At 38.1% G+C, this 24,211-nt stretch overlaps 1 protein-coding gene across 1 annotated transcript in view; it reads left to right on the top strand.

Moving 5' to 3' along the window:
• Positions 1–24,211, top strand: part of LOC127426981 (voltage-dependent T-type calcium channel subunit alpha-1G-like) — a 334,253-nt gene that overhangs the window by 167,949 nt on the left and 142,093 nt on the right. Inside the window, exons 5-8 of the mRNA XM_051674227.1 lie at positions 3,313–3,410; positions 19,691–19,850; positions 21,672–21,963; positions 23,968–24,060. Coding sequence (XP_051530187.1) covers positions 3,313–3,410; positions 19,691–19,850; positions 21,672–21,963; positions 23,968–24,060 — 643 coding nt within the window. The remainder of the gene's footprint in view (positions 1–3,312; positions 3,411–19,690; positions 19,851–21,671; positions 21,964–23,967; positions 24,061–24,211) is intronic.

Genomic DNA, 24,211 nt, shown 5'->3' with positions numbered 1-24,211 from the left:
TTTATATTTTTAAACACTATTGGTTACATTCAGGCAAAAGTATTAGGTTAGTTTTTTTTTTTTTTTTTTTAAATATCTAAAATTCACCTTAAAACGGAATACGACACCATCTTACTTGCTTTTGGCGCCTCCAGCTGGACAATTCACTGTAAAACTGCAGCCAAATATGTTATACAGCACGTATATTTTGAATTGCAAAAATGTTGTCATGTTCACGTAAATTTCATGAGATCAGGCTCCAGATAACAGAGAAGAGGTCCTGGTGCCAACTAGACAAGCTCCCAGGCGAGATACTTCAATCTGTTTATGTACTGTATGTTTGTGTGCACATTAGTGATTCATACATGTATACGATAGACGTAAGAGGCTGTTGACAGTGTCACATTTACACTTATCCAGCTTGTTTAGATGCATCCCACCATCCTCTTGTTTGATAGACTGACTAAGGATACTTTTTCTGAATGTCCTCATGCATGTCCTGTCTCTCCCGTTCTTTACAGGCATTTTGTCTTTAGAGTCGATGTGTCTTTCTCTCTCTCTCTCTCTCTTTCTCTCTGTCTCGCATTCTGTTTCATTCAATCCTCTCTGCTGAAAAACAGCTTAAACCAGACTGAGGTGGTTAGTCAATCTCCCAGCATGGCAAATCTGATTGGGCCTTTCTGTTTGGATGGTTTTAATGGGCTTTTAGGGCAATTTTCGCTGGTCAGACTAGGAGACTACAGTAGCTGGCAGACTAGTTTTTTTCAGCACTTCCAGGCTGGAAGACCAGCTAAGACCAATAAATCACCTTAGGTCGGGTGCTTTTTTTTTTTTTTTTGTTATCAGCAGGGCTTTCTCCCTATCCACTTCTTACATCACAAATTCCTATGTTCCCCCTTTCTTTTGATATTTTCATGTTTTGTTCATTCCTACATTTTTTGGTCTTAGTCACATGTTATTATTTTTATAGTCCGGTCACCAGCTGGTTTCTATCAAGCCCAATCAGAGTCTTCAAAGCTGTTCTGCACATTTCAGGAGCAAAAAAGTCAGAACAAATTTCCTTGCTGCCCTGCTTGGCTAATGGGGCTCGCACTGTTTGCACGTCACCGACTTGACTCAGTCCATATTTGAGAAGATGGAGAAACACCCTAGATCATGCAACATAAATTGAAATGGGTCACATGATCACTAGAACTCTCATTAACATGTGCATATGCTTATCAATTTCAGCCGTGTATCCTAACTTGTTTAAGATATGTTCATATTAAAATAATGCCACAACGTGTTTTTTTTCCTTCCACTTTTTAAGTTGTATGGCCAAAAACCGTTATTGGGCTGTTATTACATGGTTGCAAGCACACAGGCACATAGAGACACACACTTTGTTTATTTTCTATGAAAACATGCAATTCTTTCATGTGCCTCGCTTCAAAGTTCACATGTGCACAGCAGCTGTGGAATAGTTTGTTTGCGAAAGCTCTACATTAACCTTCCTTCCACCTCCCTTTGACCTAATTGAAAAATGATTCAGTGTAATTGTTTGATGAATCCTGATAACTTTCGATTGATCTATGGTGTTGGCAGTTTGTCTAGGCTGTCAGTATTTATTTTAAAATATTGCTGCACTTTTACTCTATACTGCCATAGTGGGGTAAAGGGCATGGAAGATATTCACCAGCTTAACAATCAAATCAGTTTTGCCGTTGGGTGATATTAAAAATACCAAAGAAATCCAAAAGGTGGATCATATAATAGATGCACTGCAGATAGAGGATAATGTACCTTCATTAGTGAATGCATAAATGCGATATTCAATGGTCCTATAGAGCAGGGGTGGCGCTAGGGGTGGGCTTACCGGGCTTAAGCCTGAATGTTTTAGGAAAATCCCCAAATGTTTTTATTTCCTTGTACTAATCACTGAGTTTTCATGCAAGCAGTAAAATCAAATCCTTTCGAACAGTGTCTCCTTTTACGTGCATTCACGCCTAACAAGAACCGCCCACTCAGACAAGAAGTACTCATTGACATGTAAACTGGCCAATCACCGATAAGAAGTTACATACGGTCCAGCCAATGAGATTGGAACTTTTGAATGTAATTATCTTGATTGCTTTAGACAGATGGTTAGAAGGTGTGCACTTGTCTTTGTGAGGAGATTTATTAGAATATTGAAATTATTTAAGAAAAAATAAGTAAAACAGTCTCAGCTGGCATCAGTACTTCAACGGCAAGATGTAACTTTTTTATTGCATTGTCAAATAAGGCTAACGATTTGTCACTTAACAGCCCTGTAACTGTTAAGCGGCAACTGTAAATTTCATCATTATATACATTTTATTTTTGTGTCTTTAAAAAAAAAAGCTTATCTTGGATTTACCTATGTTTAAAAGGAATAAAAGCAAGCAAAGTTTCTGACTAGCCTTCACACAGCCATAACATTCCCATAACACTTCCCAAAACACACACTCACCGCGATTATATGAATGCTCCGTTTCCATTATATACTCGTGTTTTGCGTAGCCTATAACAGGCTTTCACTTGATTTGTTCTGGATGCATAATGTTGTTGTTTTTGTGTGTGTGTGTGTATGTGTGTGTAAAATAAGAATAGATGATATAAAATTGAATATAAATATATAGTGTACATTTTTTTTATTTTTTATTATTCTATAACAAACACTATTGAAAGATTTACTTCTTTTCAAAATGGACTCTTTGCCAGTGTAACTTTTAAACACATATTTTAAAGTGTATCCTGTATATTATGATGCATACATGTATGTCTTTGGGCTATCCACTGACCATAGAACCACTCCCGCTATAGACACATATTAACACTTTTGGACACTCAAGTCACGCTTGAAAACACTTAAGTCGGAATGAATTAGATCAAAACTTCAAACCTGATGCTAAACCTTTTCTCAGAACTAACTTTACTTTTCTCAGCTGTTACTTTTAACTAACTGGTCCCAAGGTCATGCTTAGTGGATGTATGAAGCCAGTTTCCCTCAAGTTCACACTTCAGGTGCTCCTGGCAGAGTAACCACATTAACTATGGACATGTTTGCCAACCAGAAAGTGTGTAAATACAAATAACATCAAAATACTATTTTAGTAATATTTTTTTAAACCTAACCCCCCCCCCCCCCCCCCCAAAAAAAAAACTACTTATTATGAAAGGTTTTGCTTAAAACATGTTTGTTTGTGCTGTATTTATTTATTTATTTATTTTTTTTACAATAAATGCCACTTATTCAAGACATCCATTATTTTTTAAGATTGGCTAAAATGTCCAAAGACATTAAAAGTTGTGTCTCTTTTTATGTGTTTACAGGATGCTGGAATATTCTCTCAACCTGCAGAATGTTAGTTTCTCTGCGGTCCGCACAGTCAGAGTTCTTCGACCTCTTCGGGCTATCAACCGAGTGCCTAGTGAGTACAATACCACCACCTGCATACTTCACATAAAACCATGCCAATTTAATTTTCAATTAAGCTACATCTCTATCACTTTCATTTGTTAAAAAAATAAAAATAAATTGAAACTCACAACTTGATTCAATTTATGAATTCTCTGCATTCAATCAGCGAGTTTATTAAATTCAGATTACTCAATGTTGAATTGCATTATTTAAGCCCTGTGGTCAATTAATGTGATTTAATCAACATTTGTAAGAAAAAAGTAGCCTGGGCTCTGTCATATGCCAGTGGAGTTCATGCCATTTTAGGGACTAGAGATTTATAAATAATTTTCTTCTTCAGTGGTTTTTATTGACCCCTCCCCTTTCTCTCTCTCTCCTTCTCTCTCTCTCTCTCTCTCTCTCTCTCTCCCTCCCTCTCTCCACACACACACACACACACATACACACACCCTGCCTGGGTGGGAGAAAGAATAATAGAGACTGCCTCACACACTCTCTCTAAGGCAGGGTGATGATATTTAATTGGCCACATCTTTATATACCGGGTGTTTTAATAACCCTCCGTGCCAAGGAGATTCCCGTGGTTCCCCCACAGCTCTTATTTCATGAGGAACAGTGTCTGGCCGATTTTGCTTGATGTCCCTTTTTGTGGAGGCCAATAAAATGTATATTGAACAATGGTAGCGTTTAGCTGGAATGTTTTGACTAGTCAAGCTGAAGTTTCGTTGAGGGTAATTTGTATGGGGTCCTGATGAGTACTCATCCTTTACAATGGCCCTCTGGATCCAGTTCAGTATTTTTGTCAGCCTTCAGCCTGTTAACACTTAGTCACTTCATGTGCCTTGATAGATCGGATTGCTATCTGATGGGGATTACACATTCTATTTACACTTGGCAACATAAATGTGTCACTGCAAAATGCATATAAATCAATTGTACTATTCCCACATTACTTATAAATTCACTTCTGTGATGGCAGTAGTACCTGGGAGCAAAATGTTGCTGCACTTAAAAACAGGAGGCTGCTAAAATTGCTTTGATTATTGCAGTACAAAAAGCAACAGATGTTACGTAATGTATTTTCTTTGTCATCTTTGGGCTTCCAAACTTCTGAATGCTGACAAAGTTCCAACTGGGTGCAGTAAAGTTTACATATGTGGCCTGAACAACCAGATGCATTTTCAATTGGCTGAATCGCATCATGTACTGTATTCGTCTCAAACCACTTCCTGTATTTAAGGGTAATTATTCTTGGTCTACTCATAATTGGAAAACTATCCAATCAGTAAAACACATACAGCGACTAAGTGTAAAAATCCTCTTTGATCAGCTTGCACAGTGTTTCTCAACCATTTTAACTCCAAGGCCCCACCCCCCGCCACAAGTAGGCTATATGGTATTTCTGTTTTAATGATGACAAAACTGTCTGTTTTCAAAGTTTTTATTAGGACAAACTAGGAGTGTCAATAGATTCAATAATTAATCATTGATTAGAGTCCAGACGTTTCAAGAACTGTAAGTTCTTTAACAACAAAAGTTGTTGAATTAAAATAAGGAATATGATGTCAGTTTTAACTTGTTGTACATCTTGGTTTTTTAGCATTTTGTTATTTAAATTGTTATAACTTATTTAAAACAATTTAATTAATTAATAATTATATTTTAAATAATAAAAGTCATCTTTCAGTCTCCTTGTAAGTTTGCAGAGACCTCCAAGTTGGCCCCAGCCCTCAGATTGAGAACCACTGAGGTAGTAGACAAGCTGCGCCCATTCTTTACCACTGGAGTGACCAATGTTATTTTGATCATCATCATGGTCATTATGGTAGGCCCAAGGGGTCTGAAATGGCATCCAGGTGTGTGCCTTGTAGTTTATTTAAAAGACAAGTCTACATCCTTTTTTTTAATTTTCTTTTTTATCATTATTACATCATTAATACCTGTGCCAATCAGAGATGGGGTGCGAAGTGGTAGCAGACAGCCTAAATCATTATTCAAGAGCCACCCAGGCTAATGATTGGGCCTAATGCTTGCATTAATTAGAAAATTATTTTATCTGTGGCTCACCTGCTGTGGACCATCACTCAGAGAATTGGTGATTATGGTGATATTATTTGTCTTTTTTCCCCCCACTTTTTGGTGCTAATCCAAATAAATAAGAAAAAACATAAGTGGAGTCAAACTCAAACCATCTGATTGGCTGCTTGAAATTATTTTGACAGCAAAGTATTAGAATAAATGATCAATAAATGGTCTTGAGCCACTATTTTTTCCATGGAAGACCAAATATTGATAAGAAATTATCATGACAGGAACTTTCCAGAGTCATGGCAGTCCTACTTTGTATCACATCAACTTCTTTTACGTCCTCTATACTGTACCTCTGTGCCCTCCATCTTTTTGTTGTCCCTTTCTTTGAAGAGTAGTTTTAATCAACAATACACACCCCGTTGTTCTCCATACCCATGGCTTGATTGATGAGGGAAAATGGCAAAACTGTCTGAAGATGACAAACATGTTCTCTCACAAATCAAAGTACTCAACACTAGTTCTGAAAAAAAAAAAAAAAAAAAAAAAAAAAAAAAACCATCCCAATATTTACCTGCAAATGATATATAACAGAGTAAAAACAGTTGTCATTTCAGACACAACTGTTCTTCAATAGAAATTTCTTTCTGATCTTATCTTTGTATGAAGTTTTTATATCAAAACATCAAATCACAGTACATACAGGATTGCAATACATATTGAATCGGCTATGAAATATCTTTATCGTAATATCGAATCGGGAGGTCTGTGGTAATTCCCAGCCCTACTCAACATCACTCTGGTGTGCAGCTGGCTCACTCTGCCTTGTATTCACTGTGCAGGTGTGAAAGCCATCTCTTGAAGGAATAGTTCACCCAAAAATGAAAATTCTTCAATTATGTACTCTTCCTTGTGTTGTTCTAAACCTGTATGACTTTTTTCTTCCGTGAAACACAATAGCAGAAATTCTGAAGTCTTTGCTGGTTGCACTTTGTAAAGGGCTTAGAGGGAAAGGAGGAGGCGAGAACTGGCTTGACAATATAAATAATAGTTTAATGATAAACGTAAACAAAAACACACAAACATAAACACATACAGGGCAGCTGCCTGTAGTTCTCTCTCTCTCCCGAACTGCCGTCTCCAGTCGCCCTTATCCCTCGCTCGCCTCATCAGGCTGACTGGGGTCCAGGCGTGCATCATTCCGGCAGGTCATCCCCGCCTTCTTCGACCTTGGAGGAGACAGGAGGGGAAAAACAACAAAAAACTACTAAAAAGAAATAAATAAAAAAAAACAGGCGAGGGAAAGGCCAACATAGAGCGACAGCGAGATAGGAGAGAGAGAAAAAAGAAACTCACTCACCGGTTCTCTGATGTGCCGTCGTGTGGTCCTCAATCACTCCTCCACCCTCTCAGCTGGACAACAGCCGCTCCTCCCCGAGCAGACCGGAGTCAAACCTCCAATCCCCAGCTGACAGAACACCCCTCCACGTTTCTGGCGGCACGTGGGGACACTCCTCCACCCCTGGCAGCAGCCCTACCGCTCCAGGTGGTCAGGGAGTTGATTCTCTCCTCCCCTCGTGGATGGCAGTCTTCCCTCAAAACCTCCATGTTTCTGGCAGCCGGCAGGGCACTCCTCCACCCCTGGCAGCGGCTCCATCGCTCCAGGCTGTCGGGGAGTTCAGTCCCTCCTTGCCTCGTGGACGGCGGCCGGGCACTCCCCTGGGTGGACGGCAGTGTTGAGGACTCTACGACGGGCATCTCTCCTCCCTCCCGGGTTTCGGCAACAATGTAAAGGGGTTATAAGGGAAAGGAGGAGGCGAGAACCGGCTTGACAATATAAATACAGTTTAATAATAAACTTAAACAAAAACACACAAACATAAACACATACAGGGCAGCTGCCCATAGTTCTCTCTAAAAGTATCATGAAAGTGGTCCATACAACTCGTGTATTATATTCTAAGTCTTCTGAAGCCATACCATAGCCTTATGTGAGAAACAGACCAAACAAATTAATTAACAAATAATTCTGACCAGTTTTCACTGACAACATCCAACTCTAAAGAACGTTTTGTTCATGAATCGGATAATGCTTCTTCTGAGCCTTCGAGAATGCACCAAGGAGAACGAGGGCAGATGTAAGATTTTCAGTGAGTAGTGGCACATAAATCTATAGAATGTCTCTTTTTGTGTTCGACGGAAGAAAGTCATATGCAGTTGGAACAATATGAATGTGAGTAAATGAAGACAGAATTCTTATCTTTAGATGACTTTTCAAGGAACAGTTTTGTAATATGTAGACAAAGCACTACACAGTATGTGCCCTTGCACTCTACCTAGAAAGTGGATTAGTCTGTCAGAGAATCTGGAGCTCTTTTACACTTCATCTTCTGGATTAGAATTCATCTTGAGGCCAGTTGGAGGTTAATTGGAAACCTGCCTGGCTACTCACTTTTGCATTCTATTATTATTTGGGGCTAGGAACAACATCATGTTGAGTGTCTGCCAGGGGTTATGGTACGGTCATCATTTTCAGAAGGTGAGCAGTAATTGGAGTGGTGGACACACAGATTGGTGAGAGAAAAGAGAGAGAGAGAGAGAGAGAGAGAATTTTTGAATTTTGAAACATACTTTAATAGAAACAAGTTTTACAGATTACAGATTATACATTAAAAACCACTTAATAATTATACTGCACTCAAAAACAAAAGAAAAAACACATATTATTCCATTTTACACTAAAAATTCCATACATTTCACTCAATACATATAAAAAATATTAATTCATCATCTATAACAGAGCACAACATATCCTCATAATTCTATACATTCTTAAAACCTTCAATGTTTTTCATAGATTTGTAAAACAAAAACTCTTCTTATTCTTGCTTTTATCAAGTTTTAAAAAAACTCCATCCACATCCTGTCCTCCTCGCCCTTCTATTTTTTTCCTTCTTGTCAAAAATATTGCTGTCTTTGCTTGGCCAACAATCACATTTTATAACTGCCCCTTTTTTTCTATTTTATCTCCAATATTTATAACCATAAATAAAACCAACATTACAAAACGAAACCTTAAAATCTGCAAACATAGCTTGAAGTCTTAAAAATAAAACCTTAATTCTATCACAATATAAAAAAATAAAAATAAAAAAACAGTGGAAAATTCTTTCTCTGTGTTCACAGAAAGGACATTTACTTTCAATTGACCTGTTTATAATACTAGTAAATGCATTTACAGCAATAATACCATGCAGTATTCTCCACTGCAAATCTCCAGTAACTGGTCAATGGTGGCTTGTACAATATTCTCCACTCAGGTTCACAATCAATTTCAACAATAAAATGAGAACTCCATTGAGTGTTTGTCCTACCCTTAAGCTTAATTTTAACACCTTAACACTTAGTTCATATACATTTTTTCCACTGACTGAAAATAATTCTAAACCATTTACTCTTTTGGCATCAAGCAGTGGATGAGAAATGTCTATGGTGAAATTTCCATATCTGGGAAAGGATCAGTTATGTCAGATACATGTCCATTGTTGTCCATAATCAAGTCCAAATCTTCTTTACTTAAAATTTCCAGAAATTTTCCTATTTCCTATTTTATTCCTAAGCTTTGTGCTGTTGCGTCTACTCCCTCAAAATTACATCTGGAAATGTCCAACAAATGTCTCAAAGTGATCAATTTTGCATTTGTTAAACTGTTAATCATTCCATATATTGCCATTTCAGATATTTCTAGTCTTGCCCCTCTCACTAAAGGCTGTTTTAATAGCCGAAACAATTTGCCCATGTCTTGACAATTCACATTCGATTATTTCATCACCAATAAACGGGGGCACATTAGAGAGTAGGGGGGTGTGCAGCGAAGCCCTTATATGTATCTGTATCTGTTCATATGGCAGAATGATCTGTATCTGTCTCTGTATCTGTATTTGGATAGAACTGGATGTGGGCGGGGCTTAAACCAGAAATGTGTCAAAACTAAATGAAACATACATTTTTAAATGTTACACTTACATTTATAAACATGCCTTGTAAATGCCTTTTCATAATAATAGCCTAATAATAATAATAATAATAATAATAATTATTATTATTATTATTATTATTATTAATGTAGGCTACAAATATTGTTTAGTTAAATTATTATTTTATGATTTTTTACTTAGCAAATAAAATAAATTGATATGGCCTACAAACAGGTGAATGTCTCATAAGTCTATCAGGAATTTTTACGGTAGGACACCATTATTTAGTTTAATAATAATAATAATAATAATAATAATAATAATGTAAAATTTATATAGCACCTTTCCAGAGTTCAAGAACACTTAACATTTTCAAATTTAGCACAGTTTAAAGAAGAAGAAGAAAAAGAAGAAAAGACAGAGAATGTTTCAGTTTCATCGTTTTACATGAGCAGGAATATTCTGAATAGATGAATACTCTATGGAGCATTTAAACCTTTATGGAGCATTTTAAATTTTTTCAGAGTGAAGTCTTAACCAAAAAATTACCTTCGCTGATGTGGATATAAATGTGGTCCACTTTAAAAGATGAATAGACGAGCTCCGACGTGAAATCATCTCCAGGTCAGGAATTTAACATCACGCTCAGGTTTAGGCTATACATGAAATACATGGGAATCTCGTGTTAAACATGTGATACATTAACATAAACATTTCAAGAAGTGGAACGTGTATATGATGTCGAAAACGTAATTATTGTTACACTTGATAAGCTCCAGACGGCATAATTAACGGAGACCGCAAACGGAATCAAGATCGTGCACATCTGATCTGAAATCACACCGTGCACATTTTCATTCATAAGGTTTACACTTTAGAAATATTGGCTGCACAGATTCATAAATTCATTGTAATTTTGGAAATGTTTATTTACAATGTCACTTTATCCTTGTGCTTCTTGGATAATCAGTCAAACGAATATTTTTCTATTTTTCGGATGAATCCGTTATTCCTTTTGAAGTCATTATTTGTGCCTTTCCAAATAAGGTATTCAGCTTCAGGCACATCCCTATTAGAGAGAACAACTTTCTTTGCTGGACTGACAAGAGGGAAGACAGGAAAATGCTCATCTTTAATAACTACCCCTCGCTCAACAACTAAGTTGACATTTTCAAATGACTCTAGAAAAAGTACAACTGCACTGTTCATCCTTGATGCTGACTTTATTCAGCTATGTCCTATTACCATTCCCACAGCCAAGTTGCACTCCTCAACGGAGCATTCCATGCCGGCCAGTATTTAAAACCATGCCGATGTGTCAGCTGTACAAACGCCATGCCTCAATCGGAGGCTACGGCCGTCAGACAAAAGCAAATCTGGCCACTACCCATAACTTCTCTTGTTTACACATTCAAAAATAGTACAAAGATAACATATAAAACAAGACAGAACTAAGAAAAGAAGAGTAAACACTCACCAAACTCTCAACACTCGTGCATGTGCACAAAGAGAGAGAGAGTGTGTGTGTGTGTGTGTGTGTGTGAGAGAGAGAGAGAGAGAGAGAGAGAGAGAGAGAGAGAGAGAGAGAAAACAATTAATAATAATGCTCAAAACTTGATTTGACTACTTTTGGAGATGAGGCTGAGGCATTGTGAAAAAGAGGGAGAGGACATTGAAATTAGCTGAAAGATAACACTTTGGTGGGAATTCATTAAGAATGAACTGTGTCTTTTGATTGCTTTGTTTATTTGCACATGCTATCTGCTTTGGTTTAGCACCCAATCACTGAAGGATTTATGCAAATCAGGTAGCAGTGCAAAAATGCACCACAAATGTGTGATAAACACAATTTGCCCAGTTATACATATGTCTGATTATGATGTGCCTCTCCATTATCTGATAATCATTTTAGGAATTACTACTGCCATGATCACTAGAATATGTACACAAATATCTATTTTACACAACATTCTGTTAACCTCCTGCTTTCCACGGGCAGTAATAGAGCAGGTTCCCTTTCAATGAAACATCAATGTTGCGTAATGACGCAATTGGGACTATGTCAGTGGTCTCACATGGTCTGAAGCCTGTATACAATACCGTCAATTTACTGGCTGATGGTGCTTAAGCGACGCCCATAGGGAGCCACGTCATGGGCTCTATATAGGCGAGCGCTTGGCACCATCTCGCCAGATTTTCTTACTTGCGCTCCTCACTCCTTTTAAGATGTGTTAATTCTGTACTCACTGATTCCGTTGTGAAGGAGTTGTGTTTTGAGTTCTCCGTTGGTCACGCTCTTGCTACTCCTCGTACAGTCCGCCATTTGATAAGCATCGGACACTCAAGATTTAGCTTGTATGGATGATTGAGTAGGTCATGATTTGTGTATGGAGGACCAAACATGTCATAATTTATGTAGGGATTGGATTGTAGTTTCTGTTTAAGAAACTATTGGGTCAGAGTCACGTGACGCCATACAAGGATCGGATGTGTGAACAGCAATGCTGACGAAGGTCGTTGCTGACTTGGAGGATCTTACTGTAATATGTCAATTGATCACTGCCATGGAGATGAAATTCTCTGAGGTGGTTACAAGTGTGGGGGATGTCGGAAAACGGATCGATTATCTGGAGTTATCGGAGAGGGAATTATCTGCTAATCCGCTAGCGACCAAATTGGATTTGGAGCATGTCTGGGAGAAGTTGGGGGACATGGAGAACCGTAGCCGGCAGAATAATGTCTGAATAAAGGCCGAAGAGGCTCAGGATATGGTGAAATTCCTGGACGGCTCTTTCCAAATCTGCTTGACAGAACAGGCCATAAGCTGGAAATCGAGCGAGCTCACAGGGTTCTGGCTCGGCGATCCGCTGAGGAAGACAGGCCCCGATCAATTCTGGCCAAATTTCTGAGATCATTGGATAAAGAGCTTGTGTGATGCAAGGCGAGGAGTAAAGGAAGGCTTTTTTGGAAGAACCACAGCATTTTCTTGTTCCTAGACTTTGCGAATTAGACGAGAGTAACGTGATCGATTCAAGGAATGCAAGAAACTCTTACATCAACGGAAGGTCACTTTTGCACTGATATTCCTGGCCAAATTGAGAATAGATGCTAAGGATGGCTGTAAAACATTCACATGCCCACAGCATGTGATGTCCTTCATAAAGTCAATGCAGTAAGTTATTTTGTGGTACTCATGTTGCAGCCGAGTGGACCAACTCACTGAACCTCACTTGACTGTTCAAGGAAACTGAGCGCCTTTTTTGTTTCTTTTTGTGCTGGTTCCGCCTAGCGACTGGAGTTTGTTTTGTGGAGTAACACTCCTTCGGGACAGCTTTGTGGATGAATCTGCACGCTCTTTGTTCTTATGCCTCCAATTGATTGGAGTTTGTTTTGTGGAGTAACACACCTTCGGGATAGTTTTGTGGATGAATCTACATGTTCTTTGTGTTTATTCTACCTGTTGGCTGGAGTTTATTTTATAGATTATTTTTTGTTGTGTAATTCTGTCTCACAACATTTGTATAGAAACATCCGATGTCAAAGTTGTCGCAGGGGCTCTCATAGGCATACATGGACTGTTTGAGTTTAGAGGGATGGACACCAGTTGGCGCTGTCTTGTGCAGGGTTAATGCGCACGTTTCTCTTTTTTCTGTTTGTTCGGTTCGGGGTTTGAATGTTGCACTAATGTTGGAATGTGGTCTTTATAATTTGGTTTTTGACACAATCTATTTTTTATCATATGTCAAAATGTCAAATGTTAATATGAGTGGATTGTCTCTCTCCACGTGGAATGTGAATGGGTTGGGGCACCCCATAAAAAGAAGGAAGGTTATTTCTCTTCTTAAGCATAAAAAATATGATATAGTGTTTCTTCAAGAAATGCACCTTTCTCCACAGGAAGCTGAAAAATTTGGGAAGATATGGGGTGGACATGTTTTCTTTAGTGCTGGCTCAAGTAAGAGCAGGGGAGTCATTACGCTGATAAGTAAGCATCTACAATTCAAATGTCTCAAACAGATTAAAGATAAATTAGGAAGAGTCATGGTTTTAACAGAAATTCAGGGGCAAAGTCTTATTTTGGCTAATATTTACGCACCTAACATTGATGATCAGGGCTTTTTTATAGATCTTGAAGGGATGTTGCAAGCTGTCACCCCTCATGATATAATATTAGGAGGAAACTTTAATCTTTTGATTGACTCAGTCCTTGATCATAGTGAAGCAATAGTGTGCAAGCCCCCTAGAGCAACATTGTCGCTTCACAGGATGTGTAAAAATCTTGGTCTTACAGATATTTGGAGACTTTTAAACTCATCTAGTAGGGACTATACATTTTTTCATAAGAAATCAGTCCATAAGATTTACTCTAGAATAGATTTTTGTAGCAGGTTCAGAGTTTTAAGTGTGATGTATTGGGCACTCAAATTTCATTTTGCCCCAGACTCTGTATTTTAGGTGATGGTGCAGTCATCAAAATAGGGGATAAACACATAAAAAATTGGGTCCTAACCAGTGTTATGAACGGCAGACAGATTGTTCTAAGGGGATGGAAGTCGGCTGGAGCGCCTTCGTTTCGTGAGTGGTGCACAGAGATGGGGAGGGTGGTGGCATTCGAGGAGATGTCATGTAGAGAGCTGGGAACTTGGATTCATTTGATGGGAAGTGGGGCAGCTATTTGGTGTTCTTGGGGGGCTCTCGGGAAGGGGCAGTGGAGAGAGAAGTATAGTTTTAAATGTGTGTGATTTTATATATATATATATATATATATATATATATATATATATATATATATATATATATAATATTTATTTATTTGTGTTTATACACATGTGTGACCACAGGGATGTTTGTTGAGGGTCAGGGTGGGGTTGGGGGTTGGGAGGGTTGATAGTGAGGGTTAAATGTTGATTCTGTGAATATATGTTTTGCTTTTCTTTGTTAATTGTATGAATCAATAAATCTGTTAATCAGAAAAAAAAAAAAAAAAGAAACCATTGGGTCATAATTTCTATATGGAGGCAGACTGATATCAAAAATTGTCCTATGGAGGCTAACTGGTATGAAAATATCTATGGAAGCAAATTGGTATAAAAATCATCTATGTAGGCCAATTGGTATCAAAATTCTCCTATCAAAGGTAGGTTATGGCTCAGTTTTCCCCCACGACATGCTGGGGAGCGAGTAAAATAAAAAAAATAAAAAAAAATAATGTTAATTTCTTTCCCATGTTCACACATTCTTCCCCGATCTAATGCTAGGGAAGATGGGCTATCTGGCATTCTCTTCTGTAAATACATTTGCCTGATCAAATTCAGCCTCTGTCCCCATAGCCAAGGGTCTCGGGACAGACATAACAGATTTCAGTGTATAATAAGCACAAGTGTTCACGAATCACACTCTCATAAATGTCAAACGCTGTTTTCCCCATAATAAATGCTGGGGTCATTGTGGCAAACCTGCTTGCCCTCAGTTCCTCCCATGTTAACAAATTTTTCCCCATTCTAATGCTAGGGAAGATGGTTTATCTTGTGTCCTCTACTGTTGATACATTCAGTGACCTCTTTTTATAATTGCCTGATTGAATTCTTCCTCTGTCCCTATGGCCAAGAGTTTTGGGACAGACATAACTAAATTTGATGTACAATAAGCACAAGTGCTCTTCCCCAATGTTCATACACTTTCCCTTAAAACACCAGGAATTATTATTTTTTTTTCTGTACACGTTCCTGCTGTAAGCACACTTCAGGACAATAGTCATTATGCCTAAATATAATTCGGGGCAGTCATGTCCTCATCCGATTGGACAACAGTTGATGGCTACATCGAATGTCAGGGAGGGGTGCGCTATCGTGCCATGCTAAGGCTGGTACATTACATTCTTCTGTGGGCACAGGAAAATGTGCTGTCTCTACGAGCAGTACATGTTCCGGGCCGGTTGAATTTTGATGTGGATCTTCTGTCCAGACAGGTTCTGATGGCTGGAGAATGGACATTACACCTGCAGATTGTAGAACAAATATGGATGAGGTTCAGCAGAGCAGATGTGGACCTGTTTGCATCAAGCGAGACATCACACTGCCCACTCTGGTTTTCTCTCGCACCCCCAGCACCACTGGGCATTGATGCACTGGCGAATCAATGGCCGACAGGGCATCTTAACGTGTTTCCACCGATCAACCTGCTTCACTCGGTTCTGCAGAGGTTTCGGGAGGACCGTGTTTGGCTTTTGTTAGTGACACTGTATTGGCCATTTCAAATATGGTTTTCAACTCTGGTCTCTCTCCTGGAGAGAATGCTTTGGGAGATTCCAGTCAGAATGGACATGTTGTCTCAGGCGCAGGGCAGCATTTGGCACCCCCGGCCTGAGTTATGGAAATTGTGGGTTTGGCCCCTCAACAGGGCCCTCTTTTGAATGATGGTTTATCCCCCACTGTGGTTGATACCATCTTAAATGCTAGATTTTCGTCAACGAGAAGGTTATACACGTTTTAATTGCGTATTTTTGCCTCTTGGTGCGCAGCGTGAGGATCCAGTCCACTGCCCAGTTGGTTCAGTGCTGGATTTTTTTGCAAGAGGGTTTTGGGGCCATGGTTACCCCAGCAACGCTTAAGTGTATGTGGCCACTATAGCGGCTGAGCATGTGCTGGTGAATGGAGTTATTGGAAGACATTCCCTTGTCTCTTGTTTTATGCGCAGAGCACGCAGGCTTAGACCTTTTCATCCCGTCTGCATCCCTTTATGGGATTTATCTATGGTGTTACAGTCACTCTCGGCTGCTCCGTTTGAGCCTTTAACATCAATATTTGATACATTTCTGACTCTTAAAACGGCCCTGTTATTAGCATTGGCATCATTTAAGAGGGTTGTTAATTTGCATGCCCTGTCGATCAATCGCTTAAGCATGGATTTTGCACCAGGGTTATCTAAGATCGTGCTGAGACCTCGTTTGGGATATTTGCCTAAAGTCATCTCTACGTCCTTTTGCTTGTAGATTATTAATTTGCAGTCCTTTTCTCCTCCACCATTTGAATTAGAGGAGCATAAGAGGCTACATATTCTATGCCCAGTATGGGCTGTGCGGGTTTATGTTGACCGTGCTAGCCAATAGCGTAAGTCAGAGCAGTTGTTTGTGTGCTTTGGTGGCCGCAACAGGGGTGTTTCGGTGTCCAAGCAGAGACAGTCAGTAATATAATACAAATAAAGAAACATATGCACAACATATGCAAAATTTGCATTTTGCATAACATCATGTAGTCATGCAGATTTGGAAAAACAAGGGGGTGACATCAGTAAGTGATGACAGAATTTTAATTTTTGGGTTTAATTTTTGCAGGTGGTTAGTAAGTAAGACACTGTTTTTTGTACTTAAATACTGCACACAAAAGTGGAACGTCTGTTTAGTGAGTTCATTCCTTTTTTGTATGGGGTGTGAAGTTGAACTACAATCTTACTTATTAAAAGACCAGCTACAATCAAACTACGATTGAGCAAGCTGAATGAAATATTATGCAATTGATGTCTGGTACAAAGGATTAGTAACCTGTGGAAAGGATGAATAATAGAAACCTGGCAATTTTCAGATATAAATCAATGCGTGATAACATTATTTTTAAGTCATCTATTTAACATCAGGCCATTCATTTCACCTGCACTCTTCAATAAGCTTTGCTTAATGCAAGAATGAAATCAGAGAGTTGAGCCTTGTACTTTGACAAACTTTATTGAATAAGTATTAAGAAGATTGAGTTTCTCTTATCTGTAGTTTAGTCTCTTGCCAAATATCAACACCCTTGTGTGTTTGAATTGATACAGCCATAGAGCAGTGGAATAGGCTTCTGTGTTTTTGCAGTTTTCAAGAAGCTGCTCTCTTATTATCTGTGGAAGCTTATGAGAAATAAATTGAAGGCCTGGTTATGATCCCTGTTTTCCCCTGTGCTTTGTTATTGAGCTTGTTTTGTGGATGTGGAAGACTCCAAAGGGCAGGCTATCCCAGGGGTTTTCTTCATAATACAGTTATGGCTCTCTTTTCAATAGAATAGAACAGCTCTGGCAGGGTATTTAAAGTTTTGCCTTGGGGAATACTCTCTCCTCTAAATAATCTTTTTTTAGAAGGAGTCATAAATGAGTTTAGCCACCTACAGAGAAAGATCTTTGCATTAGTAAAATGCTATATGACTGACATAGCAGGGTCAAATAAGGCAGCAGGGAAACAACTTTTCCTGGAAAATTAGCTAGGTGTCAGGGTGGTGATAAGGAAAATATGGATTGACTGGTTTTGCAATGACTACATATCTGTGGTAGATATAGAAAAGGATTTGAGGATTTGACATGGTGAAATAATTATTTAAATGGAATTGTGTAATTTACTGAAGTTAAAATACTTTCTCCTTTCCCACTTTAATTTACAGAGACAGTTCTAAGTAAGCCATTCATATTTTGTTTGTTTGGGCAGTCTGACAGGTGAACATCTGGCAGTGATGTGAGTTTGGGGAGGGACTACCTGATTGTCCAAAAAATAGAAGCTGGTGGGTGCGACGGAAAGGGACGAGATAAGTCATTGGGAAACTTTTTGAATTATTGGAGTTATATGGAAATATTGCAGTATTTTTGCCAGTCCATTTGGTGCCCCTAGTAGAAGAGTTTGATTAAATATTGGGTTGTTTTGGCTCTGTTAGCTGTTGGCTATATATTCTTCTGCTAACATTTTTGCAAATCAGGCAATGAACAACATATCAGTCTTAACACTTTTCAGGGAACAGATTTGGAGTGCTCCTATTTATATTATCAGCAGATTTTCTATATTTTAAACAGTTTGGAAAAAACAAATGCTGAGGTAATATTCACTAAGAAAATTAGACTATAGTCAACATCTTCTACTCAGACAGTCCTTTATCATATCTCCATGAAAGGAATGTTCCAGATTCAATGCAAGTTAAGCTCAATCAACAGCATTTGTAGCATAGTGTTGGTTATCACAAAAATAATTTTGTCTCACCCCTCGTTTATTTAACAAAAAGCAAAAATCACAGTTACAATAAGGCACTTACAATGGAAGTGAATGGGGCCAGTCCATAAACATTAAATAAACACTGTTTCAAAAGTATAGCCACAAGATGTGTTACATATACTGTATGTGTTAATATGAATTTAGTGTGATAGAAGTTGCAATTAAATAAGTAAAAATTATTTTTGTAGTAATCAGCATTTTGCCACAAATGCTCTTGATTGAGCTTAACTTGTATTGAACTCATAATATTCCTTTAAAAGGAAACTCAGATGCCCTGGCATTCCATTTATGATGCTTCTTAAAGGACCATGATTCGTGAAGATTATTTTTCTCCAGGAAATGCACCTCCCTATGAGAAGTTACCTCTGAGTTTGAAAGGGACACAGATCTGTGCCACTGTCACTGATTCAGGGCTTGTTAAGCCCTGACTTTGCAAGTTTAGCTGAATTGCTGTACTAGGGTGAACTCCACAGTCATTTGGAGTCACTAATGACCGAAGTTTGGAAGTGATTTTCTGTTCAGAAATCTCAGTTCAGTGGATTATCCACGAGAAACACCTCATAATTGGAAGAAAAGCTCAGAATTTCAGAGACCTTGATTGTCATTCGGAACTCGCTGTTTCCTAATTACAAGTAAACAAATACACACTGGTAAACACTTATAAAACTTGACTGCGTTTCTTCATTTCCCTACCATTAAATATTTTTTTTCTTTCCATCAGGGCATCTCATCAGAGAAGAATACATTTATTGTCCATTGTTATTAATTATTTTTGGCTGGCATTGATGCCTCACAGCTTATCGCCACTCACTCTTCCTCCAAATGTGAAAATTACAGCCGGCCACAGTTATAACCCACAGACTGGCGGCTGCCAGGGAGCACGGCTTGGACCCTGCTCCACAAAATTACCCGCCAAACCCTTAACAGGAAATTATTTTCATAATTTATGCTCCAGTCAGCTGGCATTGTGGGGTCACACAGGGCAGATATATTGTAAAAGCCATGCAGCAGTGTCTGAAAACTGGAATAGTGCACAGAACTCGGTGGACAGAGAATTTTACTGGGCCATATAAACATTTGTACTGTAGGTTTACAATGAGCCCTCATAAATGTGAAGGGAATAGTGTGTTCAGTGCATCACACAGCTATAATTTCATATGTTTTATGAGAGCAATATGCTTGTGGTAGTATCTTTTTATTAAAACATCGTTTCTGTGTGTATATTTGTGTTTGTGAGGGATGAAATAATGTTACTTTTTCTCTTTCATTGTGTTGCAGGCATGAGAATCTTGGTGACGCTTCTGCTGGACACTCTCCCCATGCTGGGCAATGTGTTGCTGCTTTGCTTCTTTGTTTTCTTCATCTTTGGGATTGTTGGGGTTCAGTTATGGGCCGGACTCCTTCGCAACCGCTGCTTTCTCCCTGAAAACTTCTCCCTGTGAGTTTAATTGCCTTGGCCTCAAAAGAAGGTTTATAATATGAAAACATTTTTGTAATGATGGGAGGCCAAATTACAACACCAGGTCTATTTAAACACAATTTTATTGGTCAGTAGAAAAGAGAACTAAAAACAATAAAGGACTATGCATGAAAAAGTTATCAGCGGAGAACAACTAGTCCTTACTTGCCAAATTTCAGGGCACTAAATATATTCAGGTGTTTAGTTTGAGGTCAGCTAAAAAAGACATTTTGTTTTTTTAGTGTTGCCTTTGCGAAGTTTTACAGAGATGGCAATGCCTTTATTTGCTGTCAACACTTTGCTACACACTCATTGTTATTGTGGTGTCGACCACAACCCCTCTACTAGATTTAAAATGTAAGAACAGCGTAAACCTGTAGTGGACACCATCTTGTACTTAATGCTTAATGAGTGATAAAAATTAGCTAATGGGATCCTAATAATTTTCCTCCCATGTGCTTCTATTCATTTTCAGCAATTAATTAATTCTTTTTTTATTTTTTTATTATCTAGCTCCATAAACATCACAGCTATCATTGCTTTGAGAGCAGGAATTAGACCTTATGGATACATGGCCTGGCTAACACAACGTGCTAAAGGAATCAACTGCCTCACGGAGATTGGCTAGCAGCGGCGATTATGTAACATTAAGACAGTCTTAAACTGTTAAATTACTCTTAAGAAATAAATATTTCTAGGGGCAGGGTTCTTTGGGAGGCTAGGATTTGTCCCAGTGGTAATTGAAGGTACTTGTGCAGCTAATTTGCCATGACACTTTTTCTCTGAGGTGAATTTGTGTTGACAGTCAGCCCAATTATCCACTGTCAGAGCCAAATGCCATTAAAGCTAGGCCTTGCTCAAGCGCTTCTCCTCTGGAGATAGTTAACACTGATCTCCCCTCAGCCTGACAAGGGCTTAAATTGGTGTTTTCCCAAATCTAGGAGAAACCATATCAGAGAGCACTGTAATCTGTTGATATTTAAATTGACACGAATAAAAACAAGGCTGTGAGGCATAGATAAACAGTCAGTTTAATCAGTTGTTCTGTCTCAAATGTGATGCCACCCCAAAAATGAGCTTTGATACCCCAACTCGGACCCCGCACGCATCCTGGAGACGATGCGCAATGGCTTAACGCGTCCGTGTCACGCATGGTCCGTAACAACGTTCCACCCTTCCCCGCCCATCCAAACCCCCCCCCTTGACTAAAATCATCTGCATGAGTTGTGTTACTTTGTAAATATATCTATGCAGTACATCTTAAAAAGGAACAAAAATAAGTATAAAATACAAGTTTGCTCAATATTTCACCAAAAAATCAATTTGGTAACAAGATATACAATTCTTCAAGATTTCTAGGTGTCCACTCCTACACTTAAACCTGACTTAACAAGGCATTATTGATTATTGTTGATCTGCAAACAAAATGAAAAAAAAAAAAAAAAAAATCTTGCCCAAAAATGAAAATTCTATCATTGTTTACTCCCCCTCAATTTGTTACAAACCTGTATAATTTACCTTTTTCCATGAAACAAAGTGACAAATGAGACATTTGGGAAAATGTAAGCCTCAGTCACAATTCACTTTCATTGAATGATGCATTGAAAGCAAATTGTGACTAAGGCTAACATTCTTCTTAACATCTATTTTTGTGTTACACAGAAGAAAGAAAGTCATACAGGTTTGGAAGAAAATGAGGGTCATTAAATGATTACAGATTTTTTTTTTCTTTTTTTTTTTTTTTTTGGGTGAACTTTACTTTTAAGTATTCTTTGTGTTTTATGTTATCTTTTGTTCCAGTCCTACCAGTCTAGACCTGCACAACTATTACCACACAGAGAACGATGATGAAAACCCATTCATCTGTTCTCAACCACGGGAGAATGGCATGCGTCTGTGCAACTCCATCCCGATACTCCACGAGGAGGGCCTACAATGCCAGCTGGACATGGCAGCTTACAATAGCACAGACAACACCACCTGTGTCAACTGGAACCAATATTACACCAACTGCTCTGCTGGAGAGGCTAATCCCTTCAAGGGGGCCATAAACTTTGACAACATTGGTTATGCCTGGATTGCCATCTTTCAGGTTAATGTCTGTTGTGATGCTTGTCTTCTATAATCCCAAGAAAGGTATTGGTGATGATGCGACTTATACAAATAAGGTTATAGGCTATAGACAAAATAGTTTTAGAATGCTTTAGCAATTTAGAGTTGCAATTTAATGTTAAAAATATGGCTTCACAGCCATCAAAACTGCAAAAAATAATAACTTGTCTTATTTCCAGAAAAAATAAATATTAACATTTTTAAAACAAGATACATTTACTTGAGAAGCAAAATTACATACATAATATATCTTTTTAATAGAATATTCAGTATCTTGAATTTTTTTTTTTTTTTCTAACACCATTGGTGAATATATTTTCTTGTTTTAATCACTATTCTAACAAAGTGTAGTGAGGTTTATGCCTAAAGCAAGAAGAAAAAAAAGAAGCTATTTGCTAATGGTATATTTGCTAAATAAATGCAATTCAAGATAACTTAATGCAGTTTTGGATGTTTAGATATTTTTACTGGAAAGCCAGACAAAAATATTTATTTAGAAAATAGATATTTTTGTCGTTAAAGACTTTAAACCAATGTTGACACTTTTAATTCCACCTCAAAATTGACCCAAACTGAGACTGACCACAAATTTTTATGTGCTTACAAAACTTCAATTTCACTTGCTGACACTTGACCATGCATTTAAATATCGAAGCTCAATATTTGCACTGGGATTTTGGATTAGCTCTTTCAGAGTTAATAGAGACAGTGGCAGGGATCAGCTGTCTCTATTAATTGTTTGTTTGTTTTTTTATCACAAAAGGCTGATACGGTTTTAATTATTCTGCATCTTACAGTATGCACCCACTGATTTTAATCTCAGATTGAAATAAAAGGAAGTCTCATCCTCACCCTCAATAGAACCACTTTTCACATGTTTATAACAAAATAAAATAGGAATCTATTAAATATTTAGGAGACTGTCATGTACTAAACTCTGGAAGGGCTTGATGTCTTAATCTTCCTTTTGCAAGCAGCCAATTCTGTAGCTAGGTGCTTAATTTTCAGCATCTAAAAATTAATTAACTGTCTAACAGCTCCTCATCCTGCTAGCACTCCCAAATTGCCCTGCAAGTAGCATGCAAAGTGCCTTTCCGGTTTTGCCTTCCCCTGCTTCTCCCCTAATCTGTGACAGATTAATCAAAGGGAGAGAGGAATGGAGGCTGGGTAGGGTGTTCCCCCTTGAGCATAACAGCTCAGAGATATCTGTCCTTTCTGAATCATCAGGCATTCAGAACCAAAAAATAATCACAGGTGCATTCAATCATAGATACATGTATTTCCACAGGTCTCAGTTTCCATGTCACTGTTTGTGACATATCCGTAATTAAAAAGACCAATATGTCGATATTGGTAGAGCAGGAGTGCCGGTGGCAGATATTATGCTGATATACAGTATATAATGCAATTTAATGATAACAAATAGAAAATGTAAACAAAATTACTGTATTTAATTTAACACTAATTTTTCATAATATTTACTCACTGATTACTTTTTAATCACTAAAAAGACATTTATTACAAAGGCATTTTGCTTATTGCATGATTTCTAACAACTAAGTAAATAAATAGATTTTGGTGTGTGAAATAATCATGGGAGAACAAAGAGATTGCAGATTGCTATGAGAGACATTATACTAATAATAGACTGGTTGCAAGGGACAGCGGTCAAATATACTGTTTAGGGTTCATTATAAAAAAAAATATTTGTCTGCAGAATGCTGTAATTGACCAATCCGAAACAAGTATTCCAGAGAACCGTTTAAGTTTATTGATTTATTTTGTAACTGACTTATTTTATGAGCTGATGCTGATATCTCAGTAGCCAGGTATCATCCAAAGAACCAGCCTGCCCTATAGCTTGGATATCGGCCTATCCCTATTTATAATCATAGCAAAAGCTTTTTATTTTAAATAGCATTTTACTGAACAAAATGCATATAAGCTGCTTTGAATCCCTCTTCTCTATTCTTCTTTCCTGTAGGTTATTACTCTGGAGGGATGGGTGGACATCATGTACTTTGTTATGGATGCTCACTCCTTCTACAATTTCATCTACTTCATCCTCCTGATCATAGTGAGTGGCTTTGAGCTGAGCTGGGCTGGCCAGGGCACATTTTTTAAGACTATCACTCTCATTGATAAGACTTACTGTTACTCTGGCTCAGACAGGCTAAGATAGCTCGCAGAAAAAGAACAAGAGGATCATCTCCAAAAGATTACATTTT

The sequence above is a fragment of the Myxocyprinus asiaticus genome, chromosome 36 (assembly GCF_019703515.2).
Source record: "Myxocyprinus asiaticus isolate MX2 ecotype Aquarium Trade chromosome 36, UBuf_Myxa_2, whole genome shotgun sequence".
In the NCBI taxonomy this organism is placed as follows: Eukaryota; Metazoa; Chordata; class Actinopteri; order Cypriniformes; family Catostomidae; genus Myxocyprinus; species Myxocyprinus asiaticus.
Note: the sequence above shows the minus strand (reverse complement) of the source record. Positions and strands in the feature narration are given on the sequence as shown.